The 19408-nt window shown below is 40.8% G+C and overlaps 2 protein-coding genes across 78 annotated transcripts in view; one reads left to right on the forward strand and one right to left on the reverse strand.

Moving 5' to 3' along the window:
- TANC1 (tetratricopeptide repeat, ankyrin repeat and coiled-coil containing 1) overlaps positions 1-3525 on the forward strand; it is a 265441-nt gene extending 261916 nt beyond the window's left edge. For all 30 annotated transcript variants that reach the window (XM_065525539.2, XM_065525540.1, XM_065525538.1 and 27 more), the window contains one exon: positions 440-3525. In XM_065525539.2, the coding sequence (XP_065381611.1) occupies positions 440-1871 (1432 nt within the window). In that variant the 3' untranslated portion in view covers positions 1872-3525. The remainder of the gene's footprint in view (positions 1-439) is intronic.
- The window catches only part of WDSUB1 (WD repeat, sterile alpha motif and U-box domain containing 1), an 85915-nt gene that overhangs the window by 28901 nt on the left and 37606 nt on the right, over positions 1-19408 (reverse strand). For 25 of the 48 annotated variants that reach the window (XR_012421126.1, XR_012421124.1, XR_012421129.1 and 22 more), the window contains one exon: positions 6378-7085. The exons of 20 other annotated variants lie outside the window; for them this stretch is intronic. Coding sequence is in view for 15 of the 28 variants with exons in the window: in XM_074009220.1 (XP_073865321.1) it covers positions 6928-7085 (158 nt within the window). In the remaining 13 variants the exon portion in view is untranslated. Of the gene's footprint in view, positions 1-6377; positions 7086-14475; positions 14511-19408 lie in introns of those variants that run through there. 3 more of the 48 variants (XR_012421140.1, XR_012421146.1, XM_065525553.2) reach the window with 2 other exon arrangements.

A 19408-nucleotide genomic window follows, 5' to 3' on the forward strand; every position in this document is an offset into this window, starting at 1 on the left:
ATGAACTTACTGCAACATGAACTTCCTACCTAGTTTAGTCCGTATTTCAGGGAAACTGCCAACTAGGGGCATTAGGAAATTCAGGGGAGGGGAAGAGTGATATAAGCCTGTTGAATGAGAGGTGGGCACAGTGTTACCATGGGATGGTAACAATATTAAAAGGATTCTGGTGTCCACTGATTCATGCTTCCCCTTATTCCTGGCCCAGTGGTCTTTATGGAGAGCAGGGCTGTGGAGTCACACCCATCTAGGTTAGAATTTAGCACTGCCACTTAGCTGAGTAACTCTGGGCTGGTTAAATGGGTCCTGGCCACCACCGTAGTATTCAAAACTCACTTGCTAACTTCTCTTTCCTTTGAGCACAGCTCTTTTATGAACAGTTACACTCTGAGCATGTTTGTGTGTGACTTGTAATGTTACCTTACATTTTCCTACGAAGGCAATTCGTGGCAGCTCTCGCTGACCTGCAAGAGGCTGTGAAACTCTGTCCCACCAATCAGGAAATCAAAAGGCTTCTGGCCCGTGTAGAAGAGGAGTGCAAGCAACTCCAGAGGAGTCAACAGCAAAAACAGCAGGGCCTGCCACCAGCTCCACCCAATGACTCTGAGAACGAAGAGGACGCCCCAACCCCTGACTTAAGTGACCACTTTCACCCTGAGGAGACTGAAGAGGAAGAAACTTCTCCCCAGGAAGAATCTGTTTCCCCGACTCCCAGATCCCAGCCATCCTCATCTGTCCCTTCCCCATACATCCGAAACCTTCAAGAAGGGTTACAGTCCAAAGGAAGGCCGGTATCGCCACAGAGCAGGGCAGGAATCGGCAAGCCCCTGAGAGAGCCTGTGGCCCAGCCAGGGTTGGTCCTGCAGCCCTCCAAGCAGGCCCAGATCGTGAAAACCAGCCAGCACCTGGGCTCTGGCCAGTCGGCCTTGAGAAATGGCAGCACAAAAGTTCAGATCTCTTCTCAGAACCCTCCTCCGAGTCCCATGCCAGGGAGAATCGCTGCCACACCTGCTGGGAGCAGAACCCAGCATTTAGAGGGAACAGGTACTTTCACTACCGGAGCTGGTTGTGGCCACTTTGGGGATCGGCTGGGCCCCAGCCAGAATGTCCGCCTGCAGCGCGGTGAGAGTGGCTCTGCACACCCTTTACCAAATAAGACGAAAACCACAGAGAGGCTTCTGTCCCATTCCTCCATGCCTGTGGACGCAGCCCCTCCAAACCAAGGTGGGCTGGCGACCAGCAGCGACATGAGACACCCAGCTTCCCTCACTAGCTCAGGCTCTTCTGGTTCTCCATCCAGCAGCATAAAGATGTCAAGTTCAACCAGTAGTTTGACTTCGAGCAGCAGTTTTTCAGATGGCTTCAAGGTCCAAGGACCAGATACTCGAATTAAAGACAAGGTTGTAACCCACGTTCAGGGCGGTACAGCGGAGCACAGACCCCGCAACACGCCATTCATGGGCATCATGGATAAGACTGCGAGGTTCCAACAGCAGAGCAATCCTCCAAGCCGCGCCTGGCACTGTCCGGCCCCAGAGCGGCTGCTGGCAAACACATCTGCAGCTGGCCTGCAGTCCGCTGCCACTGAGAAGCCCTCCCTCGTGCAAGCGGGAGGATGTAATAACCAAGCCAAAACCTGTTCCGTTTCTACCCTGAGTGCAAGTGTCCACAATGGGGCACAGGTGAAGGAGCTAGAAGAAAACAAGTGCCAAATTCCAGTCCACTGTCAAGAGAACAGGATAACTAAGACTGTGTCTCACCTATACCAGGAAAGTATCTCCAAACAGCAGCCTCATATCAGTAATGAAGCCCACAGGAGCCACCTCACTGCAGCCAAACCAAAGCGATCATTCATAGAGTCAAATGTGTGAGCCTTAAGAAAGCTCCATTTGTGGAATTGGGAAAAGTGTGTTTAATCCTGGTGGTAAATTAAATAGTTTTTTCATCAGAAAAATTATTTTTTAGCCCTTTTTTTTCCTTTGGGGTGGATCTGATGCCATTGATATATCTAAAATGCGGGATAAAACTTCTTTAATAGCTAGAAGTCACCATAAATAAGAATGCTAAACAGAATTGAAAACTATATCAACTTAAAATTTTGAGACAGCCCAGAAGACATTAACTAATGACTTTCAGTTACGAAATTGTTTGGCTTTTGCCACTTTCCTCCTTGCCTTTGCTATGTGGTAAAATCACAGTACCTACTTAGAGAATAAATGTGTCTGTTGTTAAAGAGTGACAGGTTTAACTCATGCCCAAGTGATGTACATCCGAGGGATGTATTCTGGAAACAATGGAATTTTACAGTTACAGTTCCATTGAGTCAAATCCCATTTAATATATACATAAAAATTAAGTTCTGAGTGATTTCTAGCTAAAGTGTGACTGTAAACGCAGCCAATTTTTTTAAGCAAAATATGAGAACACCTAAGTATTGTTCCCTTCATAGCAGTTTCTATAAAGGGATTAAACACTTATTTCTGTGTTATGGTTCTTATTCATATATTTTTATAGCACCTTTTTTTGGAACATATATTTGTGCTTGAAGGTGTTTTTGATATTTGGAAACAGTATAAGCCATTTGGAATCATGATTGGTGGTCAAGTGGATTCAAGCTAAATTTTAGCTAAGACCAGCATTTTTAGTGGCGCTTAAAAGTTAGCTCTCACCTGGTTTCCAAACTGCTTTTAACAATGATAGTGCTCTGGAACAATCCTTCCAAGCTCCTCTAAGGACAATATTTAATTCAGATACTAAAGATAGGACTGGTTGTTGCTTTTGTTTTGTTGTACAATTAGTACTTTATAGTCACATGTTGTATATATTAAATAGCCCAGTTTTATTCAGACTTGTAAATAGAACTATTTCAATGTAGTTAATCTAAAAACAAAAAAGAAAACCCCAGTCATGATTTGCATGTTCTCTATAAGCTTCATCCATGCTGGTTATTGCACTGAATGATGTATTATTATGGCATGTTAACAGTATACCAGTAACAGCACTTTATCTCATTTATATGAACACCTTTGAGGTGCTACTTAAGTTCAAGCTGATGTATTGATTCATTTGTAAAGATAAGGTACAGGAATGAACCTTGGTTTAAAGGTATTTTTATATGAAAATGGTGTCTTATTGGAAGATGTTAAAATGCTAATTTGAGAGAGGTAGGAGTGTATTTGTTTTATATGTTGGGATGTGAAATTTATTTTCTAAAATTGAGGAGAAGGAAGTTATATATTTGCAGAATGTTTTAAAATGAATCGTTGTAATGAAGTTCCTGTGAACATCATTATGGTTTTGTACAAATAGGAACCTCTGATGTCATTCTTTAATGGTTGTTCCTGTGTGTACAATTGTACTTCGTATGGACAGCTTTATCATTTTTATAGGCTTTCCATGAGTTTTGCTGTAACTACTATGGCTTATTTATTTTCTTTAATATTTGTGAAAGTCTTACTCTTTTGTTAGTTTTGTTTCTGCACAACTACTGTACTTTTCCATATGGAATAAAGACTATTAATAGAATGTGTTCTGCACTAAATGAGTCAGTGGATAAGTAGAGAACAGCCTGATGACAGCTATCTCTGTTGCTTTTAATCCTTGTTACCCTAGAGGGAATAGTGAAAAGCATATTTTATATTAACACTACAAAATGCATATTTAATTTCGTTTTATAATTTCAGAATAAGGGTGACAGCTGCTAGAAATTCCACAATACTCAAGGGCCAAATTAGTCTTTTTGCCTCAAATAGAAAGCAAGCATGCAGGAAAGCAATACATACTTCCTGTGTGTTTCAAGACATCTTGGTGCCTGTTTTTACTGGCAGCAGGACATCTTTACTACTGCAACTCTCAAACACTTTGGCAACACACTGAACACTGTTATGACAGTTTGTTCTTTAACACATTTGTATTAGCTTTCAGTTAAAAGTATGTTTGTCTTTATGCCTACACTTTTCAAAGTAATATGAGAGAGAACATTAAACTGTGTTGTATTGTGTTAACATTCTTGGAATCTTAAACATCATAATACCTCAGGTTATTATCTAGTCACTGCTATTGCTAGCAAGACTAAGTAGTTTCAGTCCTTTAGAGCTTTATATTCAATGGAAGGCTAAAAACAAAAATGGGATGGGAAGGAAAGTATCGCCTAATACATAATTCTTGTCATTAGATGATGATTTTTCCTGTAAAGGAGCTAATAATCTTCTCGTAAGTTATTGTACATTATGATTTTGATATATACTTAGTAAAGGTAAGTGAGGTACTTGGCCCAGCCAGGAAGAGGTAACACATCCATAGGAAGCTCATGGTCAGTCCCGACAGGACTGGGTGGTGGGTAGGTGTTGCTGCTCCACATTGCCCTGAACTAACAAACAGTGGGGTCTGGAGTGCACAGCATGGGGGCTGTGTCGTGTCCCCAGTTACTGATGGTTTTGGTTTGCTTGTATGGAAGAGTTGTTCAGCTTTGGTTTGCTTTATACAAAAAGAGGAGTGTCAGTTAGGTAAATTATTGGCATCTTAGTTTTCAGCAGTTTTGTTTTACAAGAAACTATTCTGGTAAAGTATAAAAGAAAGCAAAATACTGGCTGGGCGTGGTGGCTCACGCCTGTAATCCCAGCCCTTTGGGAGGTCAAAGTGGGCGGATCATGAGGTCAGGAGATAGACACCATCCTGGCCAACATGGTGAAATCCCATCTCTACTAAAAATACAAAAATTAGCTGGGTGTGGTGGTGTGTGCCTTTAGTCCCAGCTACTCAGGAGGCTGAGGCAGGAGAATCGCTTGAACCCAGGGGGCAGAGGTTGCAGTGAGCCGAGATCATGCCACTGCACTCCAGCCTGGCAACAGAGCAAGACTCCGTCTCCAAAAAAAAAAAAAAGCAAAATACCTTAACACTTCTTTTAAAAATGCCTTTTTGCGTTTTCTAGCAATGACTTTGAATGATTTTAGTAACTTTTATTTAAAAAACAGCTAACCTCAATTGGAAAATAAGTTTATCAAAACAGAGACAGTTGGACCAATGTAAGTTCTTTCAAGTTTAAAAAGTGTTCTGTTGAAATTAGCATACTTTCCCTAAACAGTACAACAGAAAAACGGCTGGGCCTGGTGGCTCACGCCTGTAATCCCAACACCTTGGGAGGGTGAGACAGGTAGATCATGAGCTCAGGAGTTCGAGACCAGCCTAGCCGACATGGTGAAACCTTGTCTCTACTAAAAATACAAAAAGTTGCTGGGCGTCATGGCACGCACCTGTAATCACAGCTACTACCAGGGAGGCTGAGGCAGGAGAACTGCTTGAACCCAGGAGGCGGAGGTTGTAGTGAGCCAAGATCACACCATTGCACTCCAGTCTGGGCGACAGACTGAGACTCTAAAAGAATACAACAGAAAAACACCAAGAACATGCTTCCAGCCTTTCTAGTCCTCAATAGTAAGAATGTGAGAAGCATGTCATATGAATAAAAAAGTTTTCTAGAACCATTTATCATGAATCCTAGTTATGACGTAAAGGTTAACAAAGTTTAGTAATACACTAAGTTAAAATGTTTACAAAGAATTACAAAGAAATGGTGTTTGGAGATTTCCATGTTAGCAAGGCTTGCTGCCTTTCTGTGAACATGCGGCATATTAGCTATGAGTTTATAAAATGCGTAGTCAGCCTTTTCCTATATTTACATTGCTTTTCCCTTTTTATTTCCAAGTTTCAGCATTCTTGAACAATTCTCCATTGTGAGTTTTGGGGGTAACAGTGCAAAGAAGGGTGCAGGCCCAGAGACCCAGCCTGCACTGATGGTGCAGTTCTAACAAGCTTCCCGCGGACAGCTTCCAAATGTAACAACTTTGGACAGGCAAGTAAGAAGTTAGCACCACCTTCACTTCCTGAACCTGAAGTTTTTTTCTGGAGTGAACATATCAGGCTATTGTGTAAAGATGCCTTTGTATAGTTACTCCAGCTTAGAATTTTATGTGAGAACTTTTAATAATTCTTCATTCTGAAGGGAGGCTAGAGTTTGCCACTTTATATATTTCAGCAAAGTCAACTTATTCAGGATTCATTTCACCTAACCTGTACCTTATTTGGAAAATAAGAAAATCATTATCCTGAAAACTTAAAATCCAAAAAAATTGCTTAAATATCTGAAGTGATTTTTCTCAATTTAATCATAAACAATCTACAACCATTTTGCTACAAATTCTCTTTAAAAGGGCTCCAAAGAGTTATTGAATAAATGGCTATTAACTAGAACGTAAACATCTATTATTCTAGAGTAGTCCAATCTTCAGTTATAGAGATGACCTACATCTAACAAGAATAAATGTGGGCACTGTTGGGAATGATATTAAGAGGAATTTAAAAAAATTAGGGCACTGCAATTTAAAGTATAACTTTATTTCTACATAGCTGAAGACTTTTTTCACTAGTACAAAAAGGCTTTTATAGTAAGTCCATGTGTTTTTAAAGAATGAAAATTCACAATGTTTATAGGTAACTAAATTTAAGTTTACCTTTTTCCTGTATTGCTTTTAATAATGTCTGATTGGCCGGGCGCGGTGGCTCAAGCCTGTAATCCCAGCACTTTGGGAGGCCGAGACGGGTGGATCACGAGGTCAGGAGATCGAGACCATCCTGGATAACACGGTGAAACCCCGTCTCTACTAAGAAATACAAAAAACTAGCCGGGCGTGGTGGCGGGCGCCTGTAGTCCCAGCTACTCGGGAGGCTGAGGCCGGAGAATGGCGTGAACCCGGGAGGCGGAGCTTGCAGTGAGCTGAGATCCGGCCACTGCACTCCAGCCTGGGTGACAGCGCGAGACTCCGTCTCAAAAAAAAAAAAAAAAAAAAAAAAAAAATGTCTGATTAATATTTACCTGTAAATCATTCAAATGAGACCACGGAAAATATAAACAATACACTATCAACAATTTTACTGTTGGTGTGTCTCCAGCCATCTATTGATGGCCATTTTCAGAGTCCTATTTGGTGTTAGTACCGCTGAAGGAAGAACAAGATTTGTCATGGGACTTGTACGTTTCTTTTTGCTGATCCAATTTTCTATTGCTTCCTTTTCATATGAATAGCCATCTAAAAAAAAAATTGCACAAATTACGTGACGTAGGAGAGGGAAATGAGGATTATTAAAATGAAGTGAATGTAAAAACTCCTTGCGGAGGCCTTTACTATGACTTAAGGGTTATTCCTGTCTTGTACCACCACCCCCAAAAATCTCTCTACCACAACATCTGAAATGCATTGATTGGATGGAGATATATGAAGCAAAAATTACCCAGAAGCATAACATTATAAACTCTTTGAACAATACCACTGAGACCGGGATCCTGTCAAATTCAGACACAGTGGAAGAGAAGAAAGGAACAGAGCTAGGTAGAGTGGGAGTGAGGATAAACTGCCCATCAGAGCTGTTGAAAAGAGCCTTATGACTCAGCAAAACTTTCCAACACCTTGAAAAGTCAGGAAAACGGATAGATACCCTGAGATGACAGAATTTACTCCACTAAGGATTTGACAGTGAAGGGACTTAGGTTATGTTTTGAGACCAAGTCTCATGCTGTTGCCCAGGCTGGAGTGCACTGGCGAGATCTCAGCTCACTGCAAGCTCCACCTCCCAGGTTCAAGAGATTCTCCTGCCTCAGCCTCCCGTGTAGCTGGAACTACAGGCGCCCGTCACCTCACCCGGCTAATGTTTTGTATTTTTAGTAGAGTTTCACTGTGTTGGCCAGGCTGGTCTCGAATTCCTGACCTCAGGTGATCCACCCTCCTAGGCCTCCCAAAGTGCTGGGATTACAGGCGTGAGCCACCATGCCCAGACGCTAAGGTTTTTTTTAAAACCATATTCTTGCAAAATTACTTGCCTTTATACAGGTAAAGATTGGACTTTTGCTTCACTACTTTCATTTTTATACTTGTAGCTCTTTCTCAAGCTGAAAATCTGGGTTCCTGATTTCATTTACACATTTAATCTATAGTACATGTCATTGTTTCAGAATAATGCCAGTATATTTACTAACATAAAATTGAAAGAAATGTTAAGATTACTTTATGGTTCTTTCTGTCATCAAGGTAGATTCACTAGAGTGGTCCCAAAATACTGTGTATGAAAACCACACCTACTGGGTTTCAAAGTAAAAACCATAGGCTGGACGTGGTGCCTCTCACCTGTGATCCCAGCACTTTGGGAGGCCAAGGCGGGTGGATCACTTGAGGGTCAGGTGTTTGAGACCAGCCTGGCCAACATGGCAAAACCCTATCTCTACTAAAAATATAAAAATTAGCCAGGCATGGTGGTGGGTGCCTGTAATTCCAGCTACTCAGGAGGCTGAGGCAGGAGAATCACTTGAGCCTGGGAGACGGACGTTCGGTGAACTAAGATTGCACCACTGCACTCCAGCCTGGGAGACAGAGTGAGACTCCATCTCAAAAAAAAGTTAAAACTATAAAACAAGGTACCTTCAGAGGGGTCTAATCTAACCTGTCCAATCCTTGTTCCCCACCCTTCCCATATAAGTTACTATGTGCAATCCATTTTCAAATATGTGTGTGTGCACACAGTACATACACACACTACATAAAAGCTAGCATACTAGCCACACTGTTTTGCACCTTGGTGTGTTTATTTTCCCCACAGTACTCCACTGTAAAGATGTATTGATGGACAATCTTTGCCTTTTACAAATAGTGCTGTACCAACAAAACCCCAAGAAAACCACACACACACAAAATACAAATAGTGCTACAATGAAGTCTTGTGCATGTGTCACTTTTGTTTTGGGGAGATTTTAGAAGTAGGAATGCTAAAGCAGCATATGTAATCTCACTAGATAGTTCCAGTTTCCTTCCATAGGAATTCTACGTTTTTCATTCTTACTAGCAATGTTTGAGAATGCCTTTTTCCCCTACAGCCTAACCAACAGTATATGTGGTCAAACTCTTGGATTTTTGCCAGTCTCTAGGTAAGCAATGGTACAATACATCAGATGGAGAATCTTTTTGTTCATATGTTTGAGCTATTTGCTTTTCTTTTTCCTGTGAGCTATTCATATTTTCTGCCCATTTTTCTATTAGGCTGTCCTTAAGATTTCATATATATGGAATATCAACACTAGATCAATTTCTCCCTTGACTCCCAGATAGCGAAGTTTTCCCAATTCTGTCAAGGAATTTACCTACACTGTCTTTGGAACTTTAAAAGTCTTTGAAGAGATGGGGTCCTGCTGGTCTCGAGCTCCTGGGCTCAAGTGACCCTCCTACATCAGCTTCCAGAATAGCTGGGACTCCAGGTGCAAGCTGCTGCGCTCTGCAGGTTTCCCTTTTTACGTCTGGGTTTCTGATTCATTTGAAATTTAAATGTACAGTATGCAGGATGGATCCAATTTTATCCTTTTCCACATGGTAGTTCCATTGTCAAAATACCACTTGTTGGAAGTAATTTTTACCACTGATTTAAAATTCTATCTTTATCAATCACTAAATTTCCAAATGCACATGGATTGATTTCCGGATTTTAAACTTTTCCATTGTTCTATTCCTGGGCCAACACTAAACATTCATTTACGGAGGCTTCTCAACATGTAACATCTCATAGGGCTAGCAACCTTCTTCATTGTTTTTTTCTAGGTTATTTTTGCTGTTCTTACTAGGTTGCACGGTAAGAATCACCTTGCGTATCTCTCGGTAAAAAGTTTTATCAGGATCACGTCAAACCTATGAAATGGAGAAAGCTGACATCCCACTGCCACTGAGTCTTCCTAGCCCTCAGCATGCTGCCATTATACTTTCACGGCGATGTTTTCGTTTTTATGTAGGTTTGAAAGTTTTACATAATAAGTTTGGGGTTTTGGTGTGTGTGGTTTTTCCCTAAGACAGGGTCTCATTCTGTCACCCAGGCTGGAGTCCAGTGACATGATGGCAGCTCACTGCAGCCTCGACCTCCCAGGCTCAAGCAATCCTCCCACCTCATCCTCCCAAGTACCTGGGATTACAGGCACATGTCACTACACTGGGCTAATTTTTTAAAAATTTTTGTACAGAAGGGGGTCTCACTATGTTGCCTAGGCTGGTCTAGAACAGCTTGGCTCAAACAATGCTCCCACTTTGGCTTCCCAAAGTGCTGGGTTTACAGACATGGATTATACTGCACCCAGCCAAGTTTAGGTCTCATTTGTTCTAGTTTTTGTTATTGTAACTTAAGTATTCAGTTACAACTTTTAAGTGCTTTGGTTCACTGAATCTTGTTTAACGTGCTACTTTACAAAATTCATATTGTCTGTAGATTTTCTATTCTTTTCAGCTTTCTACATATACAGTTATATAGAAAGGGTTTTTCCCTTTCAAATTTTTTTTGGGGGGGGGTAAGGGTGGCTAGTATTTCTAAAACAATAGCTGAGAGAGAGCACCCTTTATATTCCTGACTGTAATGGGAATGCTTCCACTGGCTTGTGGGCCAAGGTATATGTATTTTTTATCATACAAGAAAGTCGGCCAGGCTCAGTGGCTCACGCCTCTAATCTCAGCACTTGGGAGGCCGAGGTGAGTGGATCACTTGAGCCCTGGAGTTTAAGACTAGCCTGGGCGACATGGTGAAAGCCCAGTCTCTGGATTGTTTTGGTTGCTTCACATCTGTGCTACTTTTGCCTCCTTATAGAAACGAACACCAGCTGTGCAGCTCCCCCACCTTGGGGTCCTGAGTTCTGGCCCTGAGAGACTGAGGTTCTGAGAAACTCAACTTGTTTCCTCCGTCCTAGAGAGGGAAACATGCTTTCTGCAGAAACTGTTACTTGTGACTGCCTTTTGCTCTTTTTCAGATATATTCCACACCATAAAATGCACCCATTTGTGGTTCTTGGTGTATTTCAGAGTTGTGTGTCACTCCATCAATCCCATACCCATTAGCAGTCACTGCCCCTTCAGCCCATGGGTGCCTCTGACTTTGTCTCTATGGCTTTGCCTGTTTTGGGTATTTCGTATAATGGGACTCATACACTATGCAGCCTTTGGTATCGGGCTTCTTGCACTTACCATAATGTTTCCAAGGTCTATCCTCTATATATTTGTGCATTTTCATGGCTTGGTATTCTATTGTATGGCTATACCACATTTCATGCATTCACTTGTTGCTGGACATCTGGGTTGTTTCCACCTTTGGGCTACTAATAATGCTGCTATGCCTGTACAACTTTTGGTATGAGCATGTGTTTTCAATTATCCTGCCTATATACTTAGGAGTGGAATTGTGATAACTTTCTGAGGCGCTTCCAGACTGCTTTCAACAGCAACCACATGCGAAGGTTCCATTTTCTGCACATCCTTGCCAACACGTATTTTCCTACTTTTTGATTTTAGCCATCTTAACAGGTATGACATGGTTTTGATTGGCATCAATGACACTGACCATCTTTTGAAGTGCTTATTGCCAAATAGCGTATCATTAGACGGTTCCAGGGCACCATTACCTATATTAACTTCTTTAATCTTCACAACAACCTTATGATGTAAGATATTGTTAGCATTCCTATTTTACAAATGAGGAAACTGAGGCATGGCCTGAATAACTTTCCAGGGTCACACAGGTAGGCAGCAACTGACCTGGGATTTAAATCCAAGCAGTGTGGCTCCACAGACAATGCTCTTACTCTCCCTGTACATGGGACTTCCAGAAAGGACAACTATAGTAACTAAAATTTTTTAAAAATCTCACTGGACAGGTAAACGGCAGTTAGACAACTGGTAGACAGGTCCAAGAAAAACACCTAGAAAGACTTGAGAGAGAAGGTGCAAGGGATGAGAATGGCTGAAACGTTTCCAGAACTGGTGAAGGGCATGAAAGAGAAAAGTCTACAAAGACAAATAGGAATTAGACAGTATACTTGAACTGCAACTGAAAAGCATACCTGAAGTCAGAGTATAACCAAGTTAAAACACAGCAAAGGCTCTAAAAAGCAGAGTGGGCAGATCAGGTTTGAATAGACCTGAAAGAAATAATCTAGATGGAACACCTACCAGTGCAGGGCTGGCATTTCTACTCTTTAGCCCCAGTTAACATTTAGTTTTTAGGTTTTCTGTAATTCTAACCAAAATACCACTTTATGTTGTAACATAAAATGATTCTAAAATTTATCTTGGCCGGGGACATCACTTGAGGTCAGGAGTTCGAGACCAGCCTGGCCAACATGGCAAAACTCCGTCTCTACTAAAAATATAAAAATTAGCCGGACATGGTGGTGCGTGCCTGTAATCCTAACTACTAGGGAGGCTGAGGCAGGAGAATCACTTGAACCCAGGAGGTAGAGGTCTCAGTGAACTGAGATCATGCTACTGCATTCCAGCCTGGGTGACAGAGTGAGACCCTGTCTCAAAACAGATTATCTTGACAGCTAAATTGGCAAAAATGACCAAGCCAAATTTTTTAAAAGATTGGACATAACTAAAGATGTACAGCACTGCCTATCAGTATTAGGAATTTAAGCAAATGTACCTATAAATACGTAACTGGGGATTTTTTTTTTTTGGAGACAGAGTCTTGCACTGTCACCAGGGCTAGAGTGCAGTGGTGCAATCTCGGCTCACTGCAACCTCCACCTTCCAGGTTCAAGTGATTCTCCTGCCTCAGCCTCCCAAGTAGCTGGATGTTCTCTATAGAATCAGAGTAAGAGTTAATTTTACCAACATCCATACCAGGAAATGCTATCCCGCAGATAAGAATGAAGCATGTACTTCTGAATATACTGACAAATGGTGTTTTCTCGGATACACTGTTGATAGCAACTTTTTAAAAGTATGCATCAGGCCAGGCAAAGTGGCTCACACCTGTAATCCCAGCACTCTGGGAGACCGAGGCAGGCAGATCACTTGAGGTTGGGAGATCGAAACCATCCTGGCCAGCACAGTAAAACCTCGTCGCTACTAAAAATACAAAAAATTAGCTGGGTATGGTGGCACATGCCTGTAATTCCAGCTACTCGGGAGGCTGAGGCAGGAGAATCGCTTGAATCCAGGAGGCAGAGGTTGCAGTGAGCCAATACTGCACTCTAGCCTGGGCAACAAGAGCGAAACTCCCTCTCAAAAATAAACAAACTATGCATCATAACCCATTTGTTACAGGACACTGTAAATGGATGGAAAAATATCTAGAAGGATATACCTAAATCATATCATTGCTACATGAGAATACAGAAAATAAAAATGAGGTACAAGAAATACAAACAGGTCCTGAAAGTTTTTCTGAGGCAATTAGTTCAATGGATATAAAAATATACATAATGAAAAACTGAAAAAAAGAGTGTTCAATTCAGAAAAATATAGGTGGGAAAAGGAAAACAGAAGAGAAATTAGAATTATATGCTGGCAGGAATTTCTCCACACATGTATCAATAATCACAATAGAAATCGGTTCAATTCTGCTATTAATGATGAGGATTGAGTTTTTTTTTTTTTTTTTTAAAAACCCAATCCTCGTTTCCCATAGGAACCACTTATAAAACACAGGAAGGTTAAAAATAAATGAGTGGTAAATCTACAGGGATTATGCTAACAAAAAAAAGCCAATTGAAAGCTCTTTTACTACATGATTCCACTGATAATACCATTTTTGAAATGGAGGACAAATTAGTGGTTTCCAGGGGCTGGGGTTGGAAGACAGTAGGGAGACGATGGGTGCAGTTATCATTTGGAAATACTCTGTCTCAACTGTAGTAAGGTAATCACAAACCTCCAGACAGGATAAGACTATGTAGAGCTTCACACACACAACTAAGCACAAGTAAAACTGGGGAAATCTAAGATCTGTGGGTTCTAGCAATGTCAATATCCTGGTTGTGATATAATAGTATCATTTTGAAAAATGTTACCAGTGGGGAAAGCTGGGCAGATTATACAAGGTATGTGTCTCTATTGTCTCTTATAACAGCATCGATTAAATTTAAAAATAAATGTGTGGTACCAGAAAGGTTAAAATGAAAGACACGGACAATAGGAGAAAGTAAGGCTGTGAAGCAGTTAGAATTCCCATACACTGCTGGTGGGCGTAGAAAGTGGTTTAACCACTCTGGAATGCTGTTTATATATACCTACTCTTAGGAATATAGCCAACAGAAATGCATACATATGTTAACCAAAAACATGTACTGAAAGGTTCATAGCAGCACTATTTGTAACAGCCAACAATGCCCATCAACAGAATGGACTTCTATACAGAAATGAAAATTAAACTGCGTTGTGCAACAATATAGATGAATCTCACAAACATGTTTAAGAAGCCAGACCCAAGAGAGTGACATCCAATAGTAAACTAATAAAGCAATCTATCCTACTACAGTCTAAAGGAGAAAAAAAAAAGGTCAATAGACTAAAAATTCTCAACAAACTGGAGATAGAAGGGAACTAACTTGATAAGGGCAGCTGACATAATGGTGAAAGCTGAATACTTTCCCTCTAAGTGCAGGTGAAGGTAAGAATGTCTGCACACCACTTCTTCTCAACATCGCACTGGAAATTCTGACCAAGAATAACAGGAAAAGATTGGAAAGAACGACATTACTTACAGATGACGCACTCCTGTATGAAGAAAGTCTATTAAGCTTCTGTTAAAAAGCTACTACCAGCCCTCCGTATCTAAGGGGTCTGCATCCACTGATTCAACTAACTGCTGATGAGAGAAAAAAAAAAGCCAATATAGGATAACAGCTATTTACAAAGCACTTACATTGTATTGGGCATAAGTAAGCTAGAGAGGATTTGGAGGGACAGGATGTGTGTAGGTCATATGCAAATATTACGCCATTTTATATATGGGACTTGAGCATCCACAGAGTTTTGTATTGAGGGAGATGGTTACTGAAGGATGACTTTACTACTCAATGTAGCAAGGTCACAAAGTCAATATATAAAATTGTATTTCTATTTGAGCAGATTGTACAGTGTTATAAAAATATGAGCTCCCAATTCTTAGCACTTTGGGAGCACAAGGCAGGAGGATGGCTTAAAGCCAGAAGTTCAGGACCAGCCTGGGCAACAGAGACCCCATCTCTACAAAAATAAAACTTTTTTTAAAGTTAGCCAGGCTGGTAATAGGTGCTTGTGGTCCCAGCTACTTGGGAGGCTGAGGCAGAAGGATCACTTGGGCCCAGGAGATCGAAACTGCAGTGAATTAAGATTGTGCCACTACTCGGGAAGGGGAACATCACAAACCGGGGCCTATTATGGGGAGGGGCGGAGGGGGGAGGGATTGCACTGGGAGTTATACCTGATGTAAATGACGAGTTGATGGGTGCAGCACACCAACATGGCACAAGTATACATATGTAACAAACCTGCATGTTGTGCACATGTACCCTACAACTTAAAGTATAATAATACAAAAAAAGATTGTGCCACTGCATGCCAACCTGGGCACAGAATGAGACCTCATCTCTAAAAAGTAAACATTTAAACATTTTTTAAAAATGAGCTACTTAAAGATAATTTTGACAAAATGTACAAAACCTATAAAGGAAAAGAAGACCTAAGCAAATGCTAATGCAGAGTGACACCATGTTCATGGATTAGAGCAGTTCAACTCCAAACTGATTAAACACCATCCCAGTGAAAATCCTGGCCAGGAAACTGAGAAAGTGTTTCTAAGATCTATGTGGAAATGCAAAAGGAGCAAGAATAATCAGAACAGTAAAAGAACTAAGTCATGTGATTTTCACTACCTGACTTCAAGACTTACTATAAAAGTGGCCAGGCACGGCCGCTTGTAATCCCAGCAGTTTGGAAAGCCAAGGCGGGCAGACCACTTGAGGCCAGCAGTTCAAGACCAGCCTGACCAACGCAGCGAAACCCCATCTCTACTAAAAATCCAAAAATAATTTAGCCAGGTGTGGTGTTGCACGCCTGTAATCCCAGCTACTTGGGAGGCTGAGGCATGAGAATCACTTGAACCCAGGAGGCGGCAGTTGCAGTAAGCCGAGATGGAGCCACTGCACTCCAGCGTGGGCAACAGAGCGAGACTGTCTCAAAAAAAAAAAAAAAAAAAAAAAAGACTATAAAGCTACAGTAATCAAAGCACTGGCCCCTAGATAGACATAAAACTCAATCACACATCATACAAAGTCTAGAAATAGACCTGTGATGTAAGTTGGATGATTTCAACAAACATGCCAAGTAATTCATTAATAAAATGATTTCTCAACAAGTGATGCTGGAACAACTGGATATTCATTTAGGAAAGCCATATACAAAAATGTGAAATAAGTCCTAGACCTAAACCTTAAGTTTTCTAGAAGAAAACAGGATAAAGGTCTCTGAAACCTTGGGATACGCAGATTTCTTAGAACTCAAAAAGTATGAAAGAGAAAAATAAGATTTCATTAACATTAAAAACTTCGTCTCTATAAGAGACATTATTATGAAAGTGATGAGGCAGGCTACAGAGAAGAGAAAATATGTGCAATACATTACCTTACAAAAGACTTGCATCTAAAGAACTCTCACAACACAGTAAGATAATCCAACACAAAATGGGAAAAAGATTTGAAGATATACATTACAAAAAAGATATATGAATGGATAGATAAGCTCACAAAAAGATGCTCAACATCATGAGTCAAGAGGCAAATGCAAATTAAAAGCACAATGAGAGGCCGGGCATGGTGGCTCACGCCTGTAATCCCAGCACTTTGGGAGGTGGGCCGATCACAAGGTCAGGAGATCGAGACCATCCTGGCTAACACAGTGAAAGTCCGTCTCTACTAAAAATACAAAAAATTTAGCCAGACATGGTGGCGGGTGCCTGTAGTCCCAGCTACCCAGGAGGCTGAGGCAGGAGAATGGCGTGAACCCAGAAGGCAGAGCTTGCAGTGAGCCGAGATCCCACCACTGCACTCCAGTCAGGGCAACAGAGCGAGACTCCATCTCAAAAAAAAAAAAAAAAAACCACACTGAGATACCACTTCATATCCACTAAAATGGCAAAATTTAAAAGACTAGCAATACCAAGTGCTGGAGAGGATGGGGAAAAACTGGAAGTCTCAGCTATGAAATTTCAATGGTACCACCACTTTGAGAAACATTTTGGTAGTCCCTTTAAACATCTGCTTATGATACAACCCAGTAATTTCACTCCTATGTATTTAACCAAGAGAAATGAGAAATATCCAGACAAAGATCTGTACGTAAATGTTACAGCAGCTTCAGTCATAATAGCCACAAAGTAGAAAAGACCTGAAAGTCCACTGACAGGTTAATGAATAAACATATTATGGCATATCTATGCAATGAAACATTACTCAGCAATAAATATAAATTACTGATAATACAAGCTACATCAATCTGGAAATCTGAGAAAAGCAGCCAGAAGGAAATGTCAGATTGGTGTCTTCCCTCAAGGATGAAACTAAAATTTGAGACCTGTCTATGGTCATGTTTTTTTTTTTGTTTGTTTTTTGTTTTGTAGAAAAAAAGCACACTGAACATCAGAGTGAATATTAAGAAACCTCTCAATAAATTAGAGACAGAACCCTATTACACTCTTTGCTGCCAGGTTTTCCTGAGATTCACTTTTAATACCTCAATTGCCATTTCTGCTTAAACTAACTCGAGTTGAGCTGCTTTCAACTGCAAACAAGAGTCCTGATAAACCAAAGTCAAAAAATGTGCAGCCACTGCTATACTCACAGCAAATTTCATAGCCTGAAATAAAAATAGCTAATTGACTTTTATTGTTTATTATATGCAGGTACAGCTTTAAGGACCTAATATAGATGAACTCATAACGATAAGACACTACATAATTAGTTCCACTAATAATGTGAACAGTGGACAGCGTATACAAAGTAAGTCCTTCAGCTAATTATCAGAGAAGATGAATAGATGTTTTATACCCAAATATATGTAAATAGTAAGCTAACACGTAAAAAAAATTCATTGCCTCCCTAGCAAAGTAAGGAATATAGTTTCAAAACAACTATTAAGCTGGCAAAAGTAAATGGAGTTATAAAATAATATACAATGATCACAAAACTGGAAAACTAGGTACAATTAGATATATCACTGGCAGCACTCTAAACTGTTTTTTTTCCCTGGAAAATAACACATCTAACAAAATGTATCTAACTATTTTCACATTCATAAAACATCCTCAAATTGACTAATTCTGCTTTGTAACATATAACCCATGTAAATAACCCTAAGTAATGGTAAAAACAGAAAGAAATGTGCCAAGATGTCAGCATGCCATTTACAGTGTAAAGATATGCAAGCACATACACATCAACTAACAGAAAAGTCAAACACAATGTATCATACAGCCACAATGGGGTGAAGCTATTCAAAGTGAAAACTCCAGAGGAAGCTGTAGGCCAAAATTAAAAAAGAAATATATATATATAAAAATTTGGATTCCCTGCATAATAAAGTATGTGGATCTGTTAATGATTAGGAATATGGAATGATACTTTATATTCTTTGTATAAGATTGTTTAAATTCATGATAGACAAACATAAGAGATCTCAACAATCTTAAAAAAATAGTATTTTATCTTTACATCCTAGCAACTAAATACACACTTCACAAGTTTAAGTAAAACTTAATCATTGTGTGTCAACTCCACAACTACTCTGTCCAATTTCATTATGAAATATACAACACTCATTTGTTCACCCAAGGTCTAATTAGTTTTTTAAGAAAAAACTACTTAAGGAGAGTGGTGCCCAAGATGGCCGAATAGGAACAGCTCCAGCCTCCAGCTCCCAGCGAAAGCAACACAGACGACGGGTGATTTCTGCATTTTCAACTGAGATACCGGGTTCATCTCACTGGGATGTGTCTGGCAGTTGATGCTGGTCCCCAGGTGCAGCCCGACCAGCGAGAGGTAAAGCAGGGCAAGGCATCGCCTCACCTGGGAAGTGCAAGGGGGAAGGGAATTCCTTTTCCTAGCCAAGGGAAATTGAGCCACACAACACCTGGAAAACCGGGTAACTCCCACCCTAATACTATGCTTTACCAAGGGTCTTAGCAAATGGCACACTAGGAGATTATATCCCACATCTGGCCCAGAGGGTCCCATGCCCACGGAGCCTCCCTCATTGCTAGCACAGCAGTCTGAGATCTAACTGCAAGGTGGCAGCAAGGCCGGGGGAGGGGCGCCCGCCATTGCTGAGGCTTAAGTAGATAGATAAAGCCACAGGGAAGCTCGAATTAGGTGGAGCCCACCGCAGCTCAAGAAGGCCTACCTGCCTCCGTAGACTCCACCTCTGGGGACGCAGCATAGCTAAACAAAAAACAGCAGAAACCTCTGCAGATGTAAAAGTCCCTGTCTGACAGCTTTGGAGAGAGCAGTGGTTCTCCAAGCACAGAGGCTGAGATCTGAGAACAGATAGATTGCCTGCTAAAGTGGGTCCCTGACCCCTGA

This window comes from Macaca fascicularis, chromosome 12 (assembly GCF_037993035.2).
Source record: "Macaca fascicularis isolate 582-1 chromosome 12, T2T-MFA8v1.1".
NCBI classification, from domain to species: domain Eukaryota; kingdom Metazoa; phylum Chordata; class Mammalia; order Primates; family Cercopithecidae; genus Macaca; species Macaca fascicularis.